Below are 20,207 nucleotides of genomic sequence, written 5' to 3' on the forward strand. Positions count from 1 at the left end.
TTTGTATAGGAATTTAATGTGTGACTCTTGTTTTTGCTAAATGTAGGTTCTGCTAATCTTTATCAAACATAAAGTCACACTGAGCAGATAAGGAGTGCACTTATCTGGTGGATGATTAGATTGCCTTGGCACTAGGCACACTCTCTAATTGTAGCTCTCCCAAGATGGGTCCCAACCTGGCATGTGTTCTACTGCTGGTTTGTTTTTGTGCTGCAGAAGTCAGTATAGAAGGAAACATACCTGATGTTAATACAGAGGAAAGCATACCAGAAGTCAGTAGAGGAAAAAGGAATCCTCAAGTTAGTGCTGAAGAAAGCACTAATGAAGTAGTTGTGGAAGAAAGCATGCCTGAAGCCAATACGCAAGAAAGCAATCCAGAAGGAAATGCAAAAGAAAGCACTCCTGAAGTAGTTGTGGAAGAAAGCATGCCTGAAGTCAGAATGGAAGAAAGTTCTCCTGAGGTTAGTGTGGAAGAAAACACAACTGAAGTAAACATGGAAGAAAGCGCTTCTGAAGTCCCTGAAAAAGAGATTGAACCTGTAGTCAGCACAATTGAAGGGAAATTGCGGGGCACAACCCTCCGCACTCACAAGGGGAAAATCATCTATGCATTTCTTGGCATTCCATATGCCACCCCTCCAACTGGCCAGTTGAGGTTCATGGTAGGTTACACTGATGAAGTACTTGGCAGGGCAAAAATATTATAATTTATATTCTGAATGGTAACTTGGTACAAAATTTTCCATATTAGAAGTGTGTGTGTATAGAGAGACAGCAGTGTTCAAGTGCAAGCCATTAAACTGTGAAACTAAGCGTCTTCTTTCTTCTTAGCCTCCGAAGCCATTTAGACCATGGCATGGGATGCGAGATGCTAAAAAGGAGGGTCAGAGTTGCCCTCAGCTGACCTACCCAGAGCGCAAGTATGAAGGCTCAGAGGACTGTCTGTACCTCAATGTTTACACCTCAAAGGTAAGTACTAGTTGACATTGTCTTGCCACTTGTTTAATGTTGTTGGTCGGAGCGAAAGACACAATTCAATTTGAAGTGGACATACCTATACATGTAAAGTACATGCGTTGTTCCAAACTTTTCACTCTTCATTGTTCTTATGTTTGTTTATGATTTATTTAACAATACAGTAAGTAACTCAGAGTATACAGCATCAATGATAGGATGGTTAATGATAATCAAGTGGAAAGGATATGGAAGAAAGTGGAGGTGGCTTAATTTAAGGTACTATTGCATAACTTGTCTGGAAAGACTGAGGAAAACCACCAAAAGCCTCAGTCAGGACAGCTGTTCATAACTGAAGATAACATTGTGCTACTGACTGGACTAATAAACAACACAAATGTTATACCGCAGAGAGGTATGAAGTATTTGATTAAATTCAAATACAATTTACCGATATTCATAACATTTATAGTTAATGTAATACATTTTGTATGACAAGCTGTTTATGAGGAAACTGCAAAGAACTAATTAAAAAAGCTCCATGGAGTAGAGTCTACTTGAAAGCAATAAAATAATAAATACAGTGTCGGAAAATCTATGTTTACAGATGCCAAACATATCGAGTTTGGAGACAGCCCTTCAGGATGTCGTGGTGGTACTCCACGATGGTGGTTTCTCACATGGGTCAGGTGACATTGCAATGTACGGCCCAGATTATTTACTGGATCATGACGTTGTTATGGTCACCTGCAATTATCGCCTCGGTGCCCTTGGTAAGACCATGAGAGTAACAAACTGACCCCAGGGATCAGAGTCCTTCACACATCTTCATACACTAATTCTTTAAGATCCATTTTAATATTATCCTCCTATCTATTCCTAGGTCTCCCAAGTGATTCTTCCCTTTTGACTAGAATTCTATATGAATTCTTCATCTCTCTCATGCTCAGTACAAGTTATAATTTTCTTGCTGTAGGTTTCTTAGCAACAGGAGATGAATCTGCGTCAGGCAACTACGGACTCAAGGACCAGGTGGATGTGATGCGGTGGGTGCGTCGTAACATCCACAATTTTTCTGGAAACCCTAACAGCGTGACGCTGTTTGGGGCAGGTGCAGGAGCTGCCAGCGTGCACTACCACATGTTGTCTGTCCTCTCACATAGTGAGTAGATTCTCTGGTTTTAAAGAAAATGAACCGGTCCGCAGTGGCCGCGCGTTCTGAGGCATGGGCCTTGTGCCGCTTGGTTGCTGGGACCGTGGGTTCGAATCCCAATCAAGCCATGGATGTTTTTCTGTGTTGTGCTGTCCTGTGTACAGGTAGAGGCCTTGCGACGGGCTGATCCCTCGTCCAAGGAGTCCTACCGAATGTCCATAGATCAAGCCAACTGAAAAAGTTGGGGACCCGTAAAAGGGTACCGGAAAATGTAGAAACATTGTTAAACCGGAAAAAGAAGAAGAAAATGAACTGTTACACAGTACAAAGTAACTAAATAATTAACTAAAAACATTCTCAAATTCCAATATTATTAATGTGTGCTAGAATTGTTTCACCGAGCGATATCCCAGTCTGGCACTGCTCTCTCGCCCTGGGCCCACGTTAGGGCTACAACAGCCCGAAAGCGAGCCTTTAAGCTAGGCAAGTTGCTGGGCTGTAAGAAGAAGGAATTGGAAGAAACAGAGCAACTAATCAAATGCATCGGCAGGAAACCTGTAAAAGACCTGGTAGAGGAATCAGCCAAAATCTTGGTGAGTGCTCCGTGTGTTTAGTGTCTGTACTGTGTTTGCACATTATATATATCGGATTACTAGACAGACAAGTTGTTTTGTGGAACAGGCAGGTATAGATTATTATGGCAAAATAGCTCAAAAAAGAATGATTTAAAATATTAACAAAATAAAATATGTTAATTCTATCAGCTTCATTTCATTTCTTTGCTTGAATTACATATATTTATTGTAGAAAATTGTAAACATGATGTTATGTTGGCCTCCAACTGAACAACGTTCATACCAAATTTTCAGGAAATCTGTAAATTTGTTAAAAAGTTTAAACACCTGAAGAAGGCTAATAATAATAATAATAATAATATACTGATTATCATAATATGAAATTAATATGGTAATCAAGAATAACGTACGACATGAAACACGCATAAGTACGGACGTGTTTTTGTACACAGGAGTACTCAACAAGATTCACACACCCGTTCGTGCCTGTTGAAGATGAAGTTGTGCTGAAAAATAAGAAACCCCTGCTCCACGACAGACCCATCAACATTATGAAGAAACCTGTCCCTGCCTTGTGGGAGATTCCATGGCTTGTAGGCGTCACTTCACACGAGGGGTTGCCACAGTCACTCCGTAAGTCTCTCAAAATTGTTTTAATGCTTGTTTAATTTTAACAAATATATCACATGCTTCTTTACACAAATTCATCACTACCCCAGTGCCTTCTTGTATCACAGCGAGTAAGTCTTGACTGTCATATGTGGTATTGTATCCTTAAGGATCTAATTTATAATTGTGTCTGTATCTCAGAGGTGATGCTGTATCAAGATCTGAAAGAAGGTCTAGACAAGGAACCTGCAAAGAACATACTGAAGTATCTCGGATTCGATGTCCAGCCAGAGAAGGCTCAGGAGGTTGGACAGAAGATCTGGGAGTTTTACCTCCACAATGACACAATCTCATATGGGACTAACCTCGTTAAACTGGCTGAGGTACGAGTTAGCGTCTCTCTCATCTTCATATAATGCAAATTCTGAATAATCTCAGTCAGGATAGTCAGTAAGCAAGCCAAAATTCAGACTCTTCAAATTTTAAGGGTGTGCTGTAACCCTTCCGAACCAAGCAACTCTGCATTTTTCCCACAGAGTGTAATTAAACAGCAATTATCTCCATAAACAGCGTTAACCAACTGATCATTGTCAAAGAGATGAATTATATTTTCTCTGAGGTAGCGAATGAGAATTTAAATATTATTTAAGTATGATTTATATGTCGCAGTGTTGGTTAAGTCACTATAAATTAATGTAGAAAACCTCTGAAATGTTGACCATGTCCCAGCAGATGACCACAGACTTCAACTATTACTATGGACTACAGAAGAGTGTGGAAACCCACATAGCTGCTAGTGACACTCCCATATTTGTTTACCACTTTTCATACAGCAGGCGAGACCCTCGATTCTCTCTCGGTAAGTCTCGTTTAAGCTTAGTATTATTGAATGTAAAACAGTAGATGATAAACAGCTTATATAAATTACAGTTATTAAAATCAAGAAAGATACGGAAGGATAAGAGAGATATTCAAGATATCTAGCACAAATGGGGAAAAAAAAATTACACACATAATCTAGGTTAGAATGCCTTAAAGGAAATGACAAGTGATTCAAAAGTGCAGATGACAAAATCAGATGAGAAATGGATTTTATATAAATCACATGTGATGATATGAAACGACTCAGGATGGTATCCTATGATGGTTTTTGTAGACATTGTGATGAACATTAAGTTCCAAAAATGAGCAAATCGTGATGATAACTATAAGGCAGTACTTCCAAACGAAGTAGAAAAACAGGCTAAAAACATCCCTCGTCTGTACGAATTTCTTATTTCAGGGGTGCCACACGGAGATGATACGCTCTACTTGTTTCCAAATATTATTGCCGGCACGAAGCTTGTCATAGACAAAGAACACTTTCATATCATCGAGCGCCTGCTGCACATTATTACCAATTTTGTACGAAATGGGTAAGGACAACACAAATAGATATCTCATTTGGCGTTAGCTCATACGTCATACTTTGAGTATTTATGTTTAAAATATGTCCTGTCTTCAATGGTTATAATTCATGAATTTCAGTCTCAAGCCAAAAAGTAGTAATTTATGAGTTTCAGTTTCTTTTCTAGAGAGTAAAATGTACTCCCTTCCTCCTGCTCCTCCCCCACGAACCCTAATCGAAAAATGTAATTCTCCAAAGAAATCCAAAAATGGCTATTGCAATCCTCTCATGGTTCCAGGGATCCGACACCACAAGAAACTCCAGAGCTAAATAACATTTTGTGGCCAGTCATTGAACCAAACAACTTCAAATATGTAGACATCAGCGAGAAACTGACAATCAAGAATAATTTCTTTCCTGAACGAATGGCATTCTGGGACAGCATATTCAAGATGGTTGAAGAGACACCAAAAGTGGTTAAGGATGAGTTATGATAGGTGCAAAGCAGCAAATGAATTGCCAGGACTGTAAATGTGTAGTAATAAAGGTTCTCCAACCAATATGAATGGCTTTTTTTTAAACAATATTGCCAATAGCCAGCAATAAAGTGTATCACTGCACATGTCATTCCTCTTTCACAGAAATTACATTTTTTTATAATAATTTAAGGGAAACCTGAAATGTTGTGATTGAAGAATATTATTACTCTAAGCAAAATATTTGTATTCTAATTTACTGGATTACAGTGTGTTCAACACACAAGGGGAACAATAATTTAATATCTGGGGAGATGAGCTGACCACTCTCAGATATCTTCATGGCACGAAAATAATTAGGTTATGTATTACGTGAAAAGTCTTGCTGAAGGCACACAATTACAAATGTATGTGTGCCAGTTTTGTATCATGTTGCAATAATATAAAAAAATTAAAAAAACATAGACTTCATATATTAGATTGATAGGATAGCAGACTTTCAACTACATTCTATCATACGATAGTTGAGTTCAGAATTAACGATTCATTCGATAGTTACATTATGCTGGTATCGAATAAAAGTTTTCGATAGTACTAATCAATCGATAGCCGGCAGTAAGTACTAGTTCTTCCGACTTGACATACAATGTATCGTACTAGGAGTCCAAAACTCGTATATTCGTAAATATATCGATTTTCTTGCGATTACGATACATGATACTATGCAAATGAAATTAACAATCTATAAAAGACCATGTTTTTAATATTATAAAACTAACCTTCCTGTCAGTTATTCGTCTAACTCTGTACTAACCAGGGCAACGTTCGCTCAGCTGCTGAAAACACGCAGCTCGAATTAACAATGGCTCAAATAATAGTGGACCGATGTTGAGTCCTGTGGTCATGTTACGTCACATCCGCTTCTCAGCTTGGCGCGATGTCGGATGGAGAAGACCGTGTTAGTGCACTGCGTGATTTTGTCTGCCGTCTGCAGCTTGGTACGTATTCTCATTTTGTCTGATTTGTCGGTGTGCTTTTGTACATTTGTAGTGATTTAATTTTTACAATGAATGTAGCGTTGTAGCCAGTTATACTTATCATATTATTTATGTAGTGTCATGGTCTACCCTGTTCTGGCGTTGTGTTATTATAATGTACTGTGACTTTAGCTTCTATATTATCGTTAAGGCATATGTTTTGGCCCATTATATTGCAGATTTAGCTATTTTGCTGTCATCTCAAATACGTTGTATGCAGTCACCTGCTGCTGCTTAGTAAAACACGTATCGCCGAACGAAGTGTTGGAAAGTTAACGCATTTACTAAATTGTCACCTGGAATAATTCAGACTTCGCCGTGAGAAATAATTGCGATTTGCAGGTTATGTGATAGTGCATTTTCAACTAAAACGTTTTTTTTCCTTTATGTAAAATAAAGTGATCATGAACAGTGAATAAGTAAGGACTTTGAAGGAAGTGGTCATGGCATATTTTAATGTACTATCCAGCATTCGTCCGTGCAGATTCGAACTCCCACCGATCAACAGTTACAGCAAACTATTCAACAATTGAAATTATATGTTACCATGGGAACATTCTAACAGAAGGTTTCTTTAATAAAAAAAAAGAACAGCTTATTAAATGTTGAGAAAATAAAGTTTTCACACGCGAGCATAAATTGATACGTGCTTAAAAAAAACCGGGAACAACTTCTACGTACAGACGTAAAATGTTTAATGGAGTTTTTTTAATATTATTTCTTCATAAGTACAACCAGTCTCTCGGAGACTTTCCACTTTAGTTGTATTTGAACAAACAGATCTTTGTATTTTGAAGTTAATTTCTGCTTTATTAGCTATTATTATTATTACTATTATTTCCGCTTATGGAAAAAGTGTGATTAATTACGAATTCCTCAGCATTTATTTCAACACCTAGAATCCGGATTGTTCCGGTCTCAGTACTTCAGATGGTCTTAGCGAAATACGTAGAGAGAAAAGTCGTTTCGTGTGTAATATTGTTCAGATATTAAAATATTACTCTTATAGTAACTAGATGAGCCGGGATAGCTCAGTCAGTATAGTGACTAGCTACGGGCTGGACGACCGGGGTTCGATCCCCGACGGGGGCAGAGGATTTTTCCTCTAGCCTCTGCGTCCAGACCGGCTCTGGGGCCCACCCAGCCTCCTCTACAATGGGTACCGGGGTCCTTTCCCGGGGGTAAAGCCGGCCGGGGCGTGATGCTGACCACTCACCCCCATGTAGTGCCGAGGTCAAGGAAGAGAGGAGCTATACCTCCACTCACCCCAAATGCCTACATGGCATATAGTGGGACAAACTTTACTTTACTTTACTTATAGTAACTAGTCTTGAAGATGGAGATGGTATGTTCCTCCGAAACAACAACATCGACATATCCACAGCCGTATATTTTATTTCGAAATGATTTTAAAATTATTATTTAGTAATACGAAATAACGACAATACGTGGAAGAAATATTCATAGAGCAGAATGTAAGTGGATGGAAAATGAACAGAACTTATGAAACGTGATTTTGGAACTGAAAAAGTTACTAATACGAATAATTCATAACTAAAAGCAAGTATTTTAGAATAAAGTGTGTGTGTGGGGGGGGGGGGGGACTGGGCGTAATAGATACTGGACAGCGAATAACTTATTGCTTTAAACTCTTAACACGTTAATTCAAAGCTTTGACCGATGGACTACGCAAAACCGTGTAGCCCCGTGTCAGGCTACAAACAAGTGAAAGTGAGTGAGCGTTAAAGCGTCTCCATGGCAGCGCATAGCGTTATTCGACTTTTTTTGGCCTCAATGATCATCCGATGGCGTCCGAAAACAATCGCCTCACATAATTCTTTTTTAAACTCTTGATTTTCCGCCAACAGAGCGAGACATTTTTATGACGTAGTGTTATAAAATACAGCAATACTTTCATTCAAAAACTAAATATAATTCCGTTTCCCTCTAAATCACTTGTGTTTGGTATTTTAACGACGATGTTCAGGGGCGAAAGAAGGGCAAAACGACGTTTCGGGAATAAAAAAGTTTTACGAAAGTAAACAAAACATTTTGCAGGAAAATAATAATTTTGAATGCATATACAAGAATGTTTCTCGGTGTTTTTGTAACGAATTATACCAAATTGTAATATGCTTAAACATCACAAAATTAGGGCGTATGGGAATATGATGGCAAGGCTCTGCCCATTCTTAGACCCCCGCCTCTGATCCCAGTTCTGATCCAGATTAATCCAATCCACACCATTCTTTCCATCTATGGTTAGGTCTTCCGTGTGGTTTTTTCCCTTCAGGCTTTCGAACTATAATTCTGTACATATTATCATCTCCCCTCCGCCCGCTGCATGCCCCGCCCATTTCATCCTACTTGATAGACTGTCCGAATACTATGTGCCGAAGGCAAATCACGCAACCCCTCATCCCTTAATCGAAGACACCCATAGAAGACAAAAATAAAATAATGTTTTATTTTTAACTGTTTAACCTTTACGTTTTTAGACAACAGGCGGGGACAAAAATATTTGTGAACTGCTCTTAACCTCCTCAAGAATCTAAATTTGGTTAGTTACCGTCCGTCGTTCACTGACATCTTAACTTTGTCACGTTTTCAGGACAGACTGTTATTATTAGACGCGGAAAAAGTTTGTGCACAATGAAGGTCAGTGCGCCTGCAGCTCACTGATACGACTACACGCGACACTCACGTGTCGGATAAGTTGCCGCAACGTGACGGCGAACTCATGAAACAAAATCTTCTATTCCGTAAATTAAGCACTCAAATGATTTCCCAGTATTTATTCTTCTAACAGCACACTTTATACTTTGACCCCGTTGAACCTGTTACGGTCCTGTGACCATACGTAGGTCTGCCTTATTTCTTTGTTTCCATATTACACAGATTATCGTGGAATGAGACGAGAAGATGAATGTACGTACCCAAGAACGGGAAATTTTGCTGGACACTTCAATGAATCGATGTTTGTACTCTCACAAACAGTTGGGTACCGAGTTCTAATCCCGTTCGTCACAGTGATGTCTGCATTTTGTTACGAGATGCACTTCGCGGATGTATGTTTTCCACCAGCTTTACTTAACTCTTTCAAGCATGGTGGTAAATATATGTACCACCTATTTTTGTATTCAAAAACTGAATATTTCGTCCTCAGAATGTATTTATGAGTTTCTAATGACCCTCAAAATAAACAGCGATTATTTCCTTAAACAAAATTAAGCAATTTATCTACATGTATGTGTTTGTAATGGTGAAGTGATGTCATCAGCGAGTTAACATCATTCAGAAAATCTGAAGAACACTGAGTGAAAATTTGAATCAAGCCATTTTCAGCAGTCATTCCTGATCGGAGAGACATTTAACTATTTGAAGACCGACGTTCGTCTAAATAACATATGAGTTCAGTCCGTACCGCGAAGAAAACAACACTTCACCATTACAAAGATCAAGTGATTAACGGTGTTTAAAGAAATAATCGCTGCTTCTTCTGTTGACAAAATGCAGACTTACTGAATGATTAAAATTGTTAAAACACCTAAATTAAACTGAGTTAATACCAGCATTAGACGTAAAAGGACACGAACAGCAAGACAAATGAAGAACGCTATGCGATATAAGCTACTTACATGAGGTTCTCTGAGAAACTGAAGAAAACCAGGTAAAAATTGAGTAAAGATAAATGGAACAGAATAAATTCTGAATACAAGACGTTACTGTACCAACTCTCAATCCCCAATGATAAGTGTAAGTTTCACGTGCAAATGAACTAAGCTCAGCTTTCGAAATTGTGTCTGTAACTGTTCAAACAGTTGACTGTCTGCTGTCTGCAGGGTGAGGCAGTGGTGATGATGAGAGCTGTGAACTTATTGTGTCTCAAAAGACGCTTCAAAAGACGCAGACGGCGACGTCTCTGGAGACTGTGGACGTGTTTCCGAACGCCGCGACGCCAAGGAACGATGCCTCATCTGAAAATGAGCATCACGGGGTCAGAAGTCTTACGGCGAACGAGGTAAGTGTCCCTGATGAGATAAGATTCTAGGAATATGGTGACCTTGGATATCACTGCTGCATTTCATAACATTTTTGACTCGATGACGACGTAGAAGGCCCTCTGGAATTTTAATATACTCCAAACAGAACACCTTTCCAATCTTGTTAAAAAACATTTTATACAATTCAATGACTGATCATTTACGCCTGCATGGGGACACAAGAAATGATATAGAAAATTTGGAGAAGAATATTGTTTCAAAATTCGTTATTTTAAATACCACGAAAGGCAGGGGAATGTCTTGAATAGCAGAACGACTATCAGCTTTTCAACGAAGTCCATGTTTCATTGTATTAACTACATCCGTGGGATGGTATGGAATATTTATAGGCCTCTATTATTAATATCTTTCCTGTACGTGCAAATAAAAAAAAATTAAGAGAGAAAAATTCAGTATAAATATGAAATCGGATCATATTTCTTAATACAGTGGATAAATTAAGAACTTTTAGGTCTATCTAATTAAAATCTTTGCTGTGTGACAAATAAGTACATAGCACACTTGTTCCCTCACATGATACGCATTTATAATAATAAAAATATCGTCAACACTACCCGGAATAAAGCAGAAAATATGTCGTTTTCACGGTCAATGCTGTAAATATATCTGTTAGCACTTAAACTTCGTTTCTACGTAAATGGGACAAGAACAGTGAAGTGTCATTATTGCTCATAACGTAAGTTAATTACAGAATGTCGAGATAAGAACAACTACGAATTAATTATAATGTGTGGATAGCCATTCTGGGAAAGAAACGAAGATGAAGACAATTGAATCCGTCCTTGGATGTACAAGCAGCTGTCTCTAGCGGGCCGTGGGTGAGATCACTCGTCGATTGTTACTATCGAGAGGTTTACAACCAATCAGGGCTTGATATCCGGTTCCGCTGGTGGAGGAAACCATTCATATTTGGAAGTGCTACGGTGATTGCCTTCTGAGGAGACACGCCCCCTACCAGGATGCAAAGCTTTCTCCAAGTCGAATTTATTAATTTTTTTTTTTTTTTTTTGTTTCGAAGGATCTGTTCACACTTTCGCAAAATGTCAGGACGTTAAATCCACGGCCTAATATGAATTCTGCTTATCATTATTAAGTTTCCGAAAGGGAAATCTGTGGAACATTTCTATCAGTTTTACGAATATTGAGCTCTGGGGACAATTGAGGTTAAATCCACGGCCTAATATGAATTCTGCTTATCATTATTAAGTTTCCGAAAGGGAAATCTGTGGAACATTTCTATCAGTTTTACGAATATTGAGCTCTGGGGACAATTGAGGTTAAATCCACGGCCTAATATGAATTCTGCTTATCATTATTAAGTTTCCGAAAGGGAAATCTGTGGAACATTTCTATCAGTTTTACGAATATTGAGCTCTGGGGACAATTAAATTCTGACAAATGTGTCGTCACCAGAACCCCATTGTTAACGTCACTGCCAAATCGTGCATAACATTAAAATATGCAAGTAATCAGACCCTTTTCTGAATCTAACGAAAGTTTAGAATCATAATTGTCTTCCTACATGATTCTATTCTGATTGGCAAATTCTTCTGCATCTTTAAGCGACGTGCTCGCCTGGTACCGAAGTCTTCTAACGGAAATTCACCTACAATTGTTTAGATTTTACGACCACGGTTATGTCACCAGGCGAAATAGCGACCTCGTCATTGTTGTAACAAACCTGCTTTTTTCTCACAAAACAAGTGAAGGCCAGGTCTCGTGTCCTTGCCTTTCATACGAAAGATAAAGTTTAATTAATCACTTCCCGACCTCCTGAAGACGCATCCTGTTACGCAATTGTTTTTGACAAGATGGCGGTTCATATGTTATATAAATCGCGGGTTGGACTAGCGGTTGTCATGGTGATCCGAGTTTATTTCGTTATTTCTAGTAAATAAAGGTTTGTGGTGACACCACGTCTGCATATCCGTGTATGAATTAACGGGCAGGTTTTTATAAAATTTGGTATAAACATCTAGAACATGGAGTCTGTGCCTAGTTCGTGATGTCACTGGAGAAGACCCTCAACACCGTTCAGATTCCATGGATGATGAATCCTGTCTGAGCTCATTATGTGTGGACGAGGTCTTGTTCGTCCTTTAGGGCGCGTTCGCAAAGCTGTCGCTTTGTACGTCTGCCCGTACACAGGAAACAACTCGAAAATGGATAAACCTATTTTTATTACATGTTATACGAGCCTAGTTTAAAATGTTATGAAATATTATCGTAAATCCATGCGGGTCAGAAACTGTTGTTTTGTAACTAAATAGATGAGATCTCACAGCCCTAATCAACAATGTTGAGCGAAACATAATAATAATTCTCTTCACAACCAACTTACAGCAGCGCTCTAGTAAGCCAGTCCGGTGGCGACATCTCGAACGAGTCCCTGGAATTACTGAACAGTTCAGCGTACAAGAATTAAATTCCAACTCCAAAGAAAATAGTTCCATTTTGTTTTGCTGTTTGAGCCGAGAACACAAAAAACTCATAAATACAAAATAAAGAGTTCCTGACTCTTGAAGTAGGTGGGTCTCTGGGCTCTAAGGGGTTAAAGAAACAGGGCAGAAGGGTGTGGATTGGCTTCACTGTTGGGCTTTTCTGGACACTGTAATGAAAATAGGATCTGAGGTTCATCACGGCGAAGAGTCCGAACATGGCTTCTTACTATAATTAAACTTCGAATTTTATAAAAGCAGGGAATTTCTTGGCCAGCTAAACGACCATTAGCGTCTCAAAGGGGGGGCGATAGAAATGAAATTTAAAACTCAATCCAACGATAATCTCTAACTACGATACAGAAAATAATTATTTTTCAATTCCGTCTAAAGTCCGGCGTAATCCTATTCCATTTACATCTAAAATTGCAGAAGACACCGACGGAACAGTATTTTGTGAACAAAATTAATGTCCCTGCAGAATATTTTCAGGGAAATTTCTGGCATTAATTTTCGTTTACGTCAAAAATGTATTTTTACACTGGGACCATCGAAATTTTCTGCTAAAGACGGGTTAATCCATCAGACCATCGACACAGAATGGCCACTGACGAAGTACGTGGTTCTAAACGACGTTCTTAATTTGTTAAGTGGCTGGCTAATGTCGCCTCCCCTTGTGGTTCTGAAGTCGAGAGCTGCTGTCAACAAGGCGAGGAAAGTGACATGACTCAGCCCGCGATCCCAATATGGCTCCGTGTACCCCACGTTACGTCACATCCGTCACACCTGACATCTTATTGATTCGTGTGTCGTGTTGTTGGACTTCAAGGTTATTCAACCGTTAATAGACATTCGACGATATTCAATGAATGGCAGAATGCTCTTCTGATTTTCTAAGGCAATTAGTTCCATTGTTTGGTCGAAGACAGCGCCGAAGTGAGTCATATTACAACTCACGGCACGTCCATGTGGCCAACCTCAATGAAGTCCTAATTAACCCTTTAAATTTCAGTAGTAATTAACTAAATGTCCCACCTGCTTCAACAAACAGTAATTTATTTTGTACGTATGGGTTTCACGTCATTTTCACCGTAAACAGCGTTGATCAGTTGATCTTTGTAATGGTGAAGTGTGGTGTTTTCTTCGCGGTACGGACTGAATTCTTTAATATTAATCAGACGAACTATGATTCTCAGTGTAAACAGCGATTATTTCCTTAAACAGCGTTAACCTGTTGATCATTGTAATGGTGAGGCGTTGTTTTCTCTTCGCGGTACGGACTGAATTCTTTAATATTAATCAGACGAACTATGATTCTCAGTGTAAACAGCGATTATTTCCTTAAACAGCGTTAACCTGTTGATCATTGTAATGGTGAGGCGTTGTTTTCTCTTCGCGGTACGGACTGAATTCTTTAATATTAATCAGACGAACTATGATTCTCAGTGTAAACAGCGATTATTTCCTTAAACAGCGTTGATCAGTTGATCTTTGTAATGGTGAAGTGTGGTGTTTTCTTCGCGGTACGGACTGAGTTCTTAAATATTTCTCCACTTCCAAACACTTCGCCTTCACTACAACATCCCTTTACAAGAAGGACGAGTGGGCACTGCCTGGGTGACTTCATAGTCTCAAATATAAATTTATGTGCCCCCTGTTAAAAAGCAGTGTCCATCACTACCCCCCCACATCGTCTTTTTTGGCTTCAAAGGGTTAAGAGTCCATCCATAGGTTTCAACTTACTAAGTAACGAAACTCATGATATACGAGGTTACTTCATTATAATTTTAGTTGCTGAAGTGGCTAAGAAATTCTGTACTACCGTAATCATAAAAATTCCAATGTTTTATCTCATTCTCTGCTAGTTCTAGTGGATTCAAAATTCTTGTGGATGTTTCTAAAACAAATTTTAATATTATCCTCACACCTGTGCCTTCGAAGTTCCCTTAACGCTAGAGACCAAATTTCGCACACAAATAACACGTAAAATTATGTTGTTTTTTTGCATATTTTAATTTCTAATTTTTTTATAATGGTAGACGTGAACTCGAAAGATTCTGACCAATTTCGTTTCTTTCGTCGAAAATAACAAGTCTTCTGTCTGGCGAGTAGTGCGCTGATGGTAACATTTAGTCGATTAGAACTGTATTACCCTGAATGTCCAGATGTAGGACACACACATGGAAGCATAACTTTGTTTACGCCACACATCGTACACCTTTGCGTTAGGCACACCGTATTACACAACCACTCAATATTCTGTACAACTTCTGAGGGCTGCATGGCCGACTCATTTCCAAAGTTTTGCTTGCAATGACAAGAGACAGTCGTTGCCACTTCAACTGGTTTGCTTTCATGTTCTTTCTGGTTGATTTCTCAAGAACTGGTAAAACTACAAAGTACGAAGTTTCATACGCGAGAGACCTGTTCCAGATGTTATTACTGGATTCACTGAACACCTGTTCCAACAGATGTTGGCAAGTCTATTGGTCTTGTTAAGCATCGCTAAGTGTGACAAAGCAGATAAACGCAAATTCCGTGAATATGAGAGTGAAAATTGTCATGTTAAACGAAGTTATTGGAATAAAAAAGACCACTTCAGGTATCCACGAAGACAATCCATCGTGACAAGACAAACATCACGCCTTTAAAAATGTTTACTGGAATATGGAAAAGACGATGACTTCGGGTATCCATGGAGACGGTCCACCGTGAAGACGCAAACATCACGAAAAATGTGTTTCTTAGTGAGTCCTCTGACATCCTGAGGTATTCGTGGTTTTCCTAAGTTCCTCCAAGAGAATACTGCGGTCAGACCCATAAAATGGGCTAGGACACCATCCAAGAAGATGGAGGTCGTATGTTCCTCTGAAATACTGGAATTTACCCACACGCCCACTCGCCGTTTCGACCCAGGTGACCAACATTGACATAGATTTTAAAATCTACGTAGTCTTAACCTCGGAATTAGGTGGATTTGAGTGGTAAAACTTCCCGTTTCACCAGCTTTTCCTCCTGAGAAAGGATTCTTCAGTGCCCCATAAGCCATGTAAGTTATGTCGCTCTCGCACCAACCCGACAGGCTGGAATTCGGATGGATCATTGCCTCCGTGGAACAGTGACGTCACCAGGAAATGTTCCGTCACCACAAGGACGTGCTGGGAGGTCTGGGGTGCGAACCTACTCATCTCGTTGCGGTCACAGTGGACCGATCACTTCCTTGTGCTCAGAAACACCTGAAGTCTCATTTCGCATTAAAACCGAATATCGTCCAACTGATATTTAAGAACTCAGTCCGTACCGCGAAGAAAACACAACTCTTCACCATTACAAAGATCGACTGGTTAACGCTGTTTAAGGAAATAATCGCTGTTTACGTTGAGAATCATAGTTCGTCTGATTAATATTTAAGAATTCAGTCCGTACCGCGAAGAAAACACAACGCTTCACCATTACAAAGATCGACTGGTTAACGCTGTTTAAGGAAATAATCGCTGTTTACGTTGAGAATCATAGTTCGTTTGATTAATATTTAAGAATTCAGTCCGTACCGCGAAGAAAACACAACTCTTCACCATTACAAAGATCGACTGGTTAACGCTGTTTAAGGAAATAATCGCTGTTTACACTGAGAATCATAGTTCGTCTGATTAATATTAAAGAATTCAGTCCGTACCGCGAAGAAAACACAACTCTTCACCATTACAAAGATCGACTGGTTAACGCTGTTTAAGGAAATAATCGCTGTTTACGTTGAGAATCATAGTTCGTCTGATTAATATTTAAGAATTCAGTCCGTACCGCGAAGAAAACACAACGCTTCACCATTACAACGATCAACTGGTTAACGCTGATTAAGGAAATGATCGCTGTTTACGTTGAGAATCATAGTTCGTCTGATTAATATTTAAGAATTCAGTCCGTACCGCGAAGAAAACACAACGCTTCACCATTACAACGATCAACTGGTTAACGCTGATTAAGGAAATGATCGCTACGAGAAGCATTAGACGCCCATAAATACAAGTTTCACTGATTGCTGAAACAGGTGGTGTATATAGTTACCATTGGGCTTTAAAAGGTTAATAATGTATCACAGAGTCGTAATATTACCAAAGTATTATTCTAAAAAGCTTCTACACACAATTCTGTTTCTTGCTCACGTTTTGTCAGGGCAACCGTCACGCTCGAAATAGGTTCACATCACTTATTATATTTTTTATCATTGGTGGTTTTGTGTTTCGCCTTGTCCTGCACGTCTCGGTTCACTTGTTAACACAGCCATCTTTTTGGGACGACCAGAACTAATATGATATTTCTATCATATCCGATTCGTTTCAGTCGCAAACAATCAGTACGCAGAGAGCCACATGTGGCCCAGAAGTTGAGTTCGACCTTTCCCCGTGGTATAGTGTACCGCTCATCGATGTCTGGATAAAACTCTATGTTCCTCTATATACAGGGTGTTCAATTTAAAACGCAACCCCAATACACATGAACCCCATCACGCACAAAAGGACAATACCAAAACTAATATTGTATTCTTGCAGCTAATGCCTGCTTTGAAATGGTTTGAGTCATCAGAAGTTTAAACTTCTAATCACTCCAATATCTGGAAAAATATTCCCCTTGTTGAGATTTGAGTTTCTCGTGGCGGTGAAGATGTCCATGTTGGTCTTTTGGACAGTAACGTTTCGGAATGTGTTTTCCTGCATTTAATTCTCTACTCAGAAGCACACGAAGAAAGACTTTGTGAGACGTATGCCACTCTGGCACGAAAAATCTGTATACCGGGTCGGTCAACACGGATGTGAGCCGAACAGGGCCCGCGGGCCATTTGCGTGCAGTAGCTGTCGATGTCACGGCTCACTGGCGAATGAGTGAAACACGCGCCCCCAATTTTGAGGCTGAGAGGTGTGCTCCTCCGCTAACTGATTCACCGACTGAATATCAGATTTTCCGAAAAAAAACTAACTCAGTTACTAACTAACTAACTGTGGACCTGTAGTTGGATACAAACATTCCGGAAAAAAAACACTACCCCAAGCTTTTCGTCCTGAAGATGGAGGCAATATATTGCATCGAAACGTTGCTGAATTATTAGATATTATTTAGAAAGAACGGCTTCAAAGGGCCAAGCATTAAAACAGCTGTCGGCTGTGTTCATCACCTGAGTTGTTACGACGCCCCACAGTCCGTGTTGCAATTATTATGCGCACTGCTACCTCCTCCCTGACTTCTTGTACTAATGAGCTCATACAGTATCTGAGGCCAAGAGTAGCATAAGAGCTGCATGCTTACGTAACGCTGCGATAATCGGCCATTTTGTTTCAAGATGGCGACTATCTGAAGAAAAGATACGCGATTTTTGTGAGTTCAACTGAAACACGTAATGTTTCCATGTTTTGTTGCCAGTTCCTTAGCAACGGAAGTTTCTCCCCTGACACGTCTTCTAGAGCCACAGGAAACCTCATTCGTAATGCATAAAGCAATCCACTTGATACTAAATAATTCGAAACATCTCGCTACAACTTGTTGCACGTTCTTTGCGCATTATTGTTCTTAACACGAATTTAATTAGCCATGTTTCAGTTAAGAGATTAAAATGCTCTGTTACAGTTTATACCGAGTACGACATTTGTTAAAGACCGTCATAGAAATTAATATAATATGAATATACCATATTTATAACTGAAGACGTGTAATGTAAGACATTTCATTGTTTTGTCAGAATTTAATTTTACGAAAACTCCTAGCGAAGAATTTGTACTTTATTCAGGTTCAAAAATGTCTGCCTTCCCTTAAGCTGTCACTAAGCGAACTTCAGACGCCCTGATCTATGTAGAAGTTCCTGCTTCTTAAGCCACTTTCACCCTCTAGTGACGACGCTCGTAACTACATTTACGAAACCTTTCTACTGTAAGAGGCTTACTTCTGTCTGGATCACGCACCGCGATGCTACGTTGTTTAAAATAATGTGACGTGAAGAATACACAATTAAACTTACGTAATGTTCGGTAGCATGCAGACCTTGGCACCTGAGCTTCTAAATTTGAAATATTTTTTTCATTGTTACGAAGTGTTTACAAGGATAATAAAGATAAGTTCCTATTCTGCGACTACAATCGTCACGTAATGTCAACAATATGTCAGACTCCACAGATCGGTCTGTAATCATTGTTATAACAGCGCAAACAATATAAACATTTAAATATATGAAATATAAGTTAAACGGGGAAGGAGGGAGGTCCCAACTGAGGTGGGAGGAGTTTATTCATTTGAATCAGGACCGAGCAGTGGCGGATTCTTGTGAACACGATAATGAATCTTGGGTTTCTATAAACGAAGAGTGATTTCTTTACTAGCTGAATGACTATTACCTCAAAATCTATCTTCATGGCGTCTACTACAAAACATTTTACGTGGCAAGTCCACTGAAACTCGCTTCATTTGTGTTCGATTGTTGGTCTTAAATGAACAGAATATCCTAATTCCGTTCTCTCTCCTTTCATTTCATATCGTGACCTCGTTACGTACTCGTCATGACCACCTTTGTTATCCGCTTATCATTGTTATGTTTATTCTTAGGCTATAGTCTCTGCCTATAATTTCAGAACTTTTAACAAACTAGGTCGAGGAGATAGTAAAACACGCATACAAATTTTGATGTGTAATAAAAAGCGACAATAACTTACAGGCAGCCATGTTTCTGCACAAAACAAATGACTTGCTTAAGGAACAGGCCTTAGTTTCCTGGTTTTAAATTTCCTTTAATTTTCCTTGTATTTTCGCCCGTAACTTTTGACTCCTCTGGCCGACTTTACCCAAATTTATATCTAAATTCGCCATCTTACTTCTAATTTGTTTAAAGATGACTTGTCTATACAATTTATACACCGATCGATGGGAGAAATATTTTGATCGACGAATTGTAAAATACGTATGAGACAACATCTGATGAAATAAACTATCGAAAACCATGACCATCGATCTCCAAGCTGAGAATCCGCAGAATTTAGTGGCCTAATTACAAAACTTACTGGAACAGACAGATTTTTTTTTCGATCTCCTTAGGAGGGGATAATGGATTCTGGATTATCTCGTCGTCTTGAAGATAAGGGCAGGAATTCTGAGTCGCACTGTTCAGGAGGCAGCCTCCCGAAGGAAGGTTCGCGAAACGGAAAATGTTTTAATTGAGGAAGGGAAAGGTAGAAACAATTATCCTTCAGCAGCCAGCCGATTGAAACGAGGAAGTTTTCTCCTACAGGAAAAAGAGACAACTAACTTGCATTACAAATACACGAACAAAATTGGGTAACTCCAGCGTTTTCATAGCATTTAACTTTTTTTTTCTATTCTAGAAAACTCGCATAAATAAATAATTAATTCTGAAAAATGACGGTCTAGTGAACATTATCCGAAGCTGAAAAGAATGTTTTGCAAACTAGGTACATATGTCGTTTTGAGCACGCAAGTGGACAGACGAGGTGTTTCTGTCCAAATATCTTCAGTGC

At 39.2% G+C, this 20,207-nt stretch overlaps 2 protein-coding genes and 1 long non-coding RNA gene across 6 annotated transcripts in view; 2 read left to right on the top strand and 1 right to left on the bottom strand.

The window, feature by feature from the left end:
- The first annotated feature begins 133 nt into the window (after positions 1-133).
- LOC110830328 (venom carboxylesterase-6) lies at positions 134-5,238 on the top strand. Its single transcript, XM_022065090.2, has 10 exons — positions 134-662; positions 832-969; positions 1,562-1,727; positions 1,931-2,116; positions 2,495-2,700; positions 3,135-3,315; positions 3,493-3,674; positions 4,024-4,150; positions 4,574-4,706; positions 4,977-5,238. Exons 1-10 carry the CDS (start codon positions 165-167, stop codon positions 5,170-5,172), a joined length of 2,013 nt encoding a protein of 670 aa, XP_021920782.1. The 5' UTR covers positions 134-164; the 3' UTR covers positions 5,173-5,238.
- LOC110830340 (uncharacterized) lies at positions 1,401-5,923 on the bottom strand. The gene is made up of 2 exons (XR_015532758.1): positions 5,714-5,923; positions 1,401-2,339 (listed from the first exon to the last, which is right to left on the bottom strand). It is a non-coding gene; the product is annotated as an uncharacterized LOC110830340 (long non-coding RNA).
- Positions 5,924-6,108: 185 nt separating this feature from the next.
- LOC110830321 (uncharacterized) overlaps positions 6,109-20,207 on the top strand; it is a 67,858-nt gene continuing 53,759 nt past the window's right edge. The window contains exons 1-2 of one of the 4 annotated variants that reach the window (XM_022065062.2): positions 6,109-6,152; positions 10,034-10,212. In XM_022065062.2, coding sequence (XP_021920754.2) covers positions 10,049-10,212 — 164 coding nt within the window. In that variant the 5' untranslated portion in view covers positions 6,109-6,152; positions 10,034-10,048. Of the gene's footprint in view, positions 6,153-10,033; positions 10,213-20,207 lie in introns of those variants that run through there. The other 3 variants (XM_022065064.2, XM_087341029.1, XM_022065063.2) reach the window with 3 other exon arrangements.

This window comes from Zootermopsis nevadensis, unplaced genomic scaffold, assembly GCF_977971745.1.
Source record: "Zootermopsis nevadensis isolate Lab colony 2312 unplaced genomic scaffold, Znev_1.0 Znev_ptg000061l, whole genome shotgun sequence".
NCBI classification, from domain to species: Eukaryota; Metazoa; Arthropoda; class Insecta; order Blattodea; family Termopsidae; genus Zootermopsis; species Zootermopsis nevadensis.

Coding starts and splice junctions, on each gene's coding strand:
- LOC110830328 (XM_022065090.2), top strand. CDS start 165: ATGGGTCCCAACCTGGCATGTGTTCTACTGCTGGTTTGTTTTTGTGCT. Junction 663..831: donor CTGGCCAGTTGAGGTTCATG/GTAGGTTACACT, acceptor CTTTCTTCTTAG/CCTCCGAAGCCATTTAGACC. Junction 3,316..3,492: donor GGGGTTGCCACAGTCACTCC/GTAAGTCTCTCA, acceptor TCTGTATCTCAG/AGGTGATGCTGTATCAAGAT.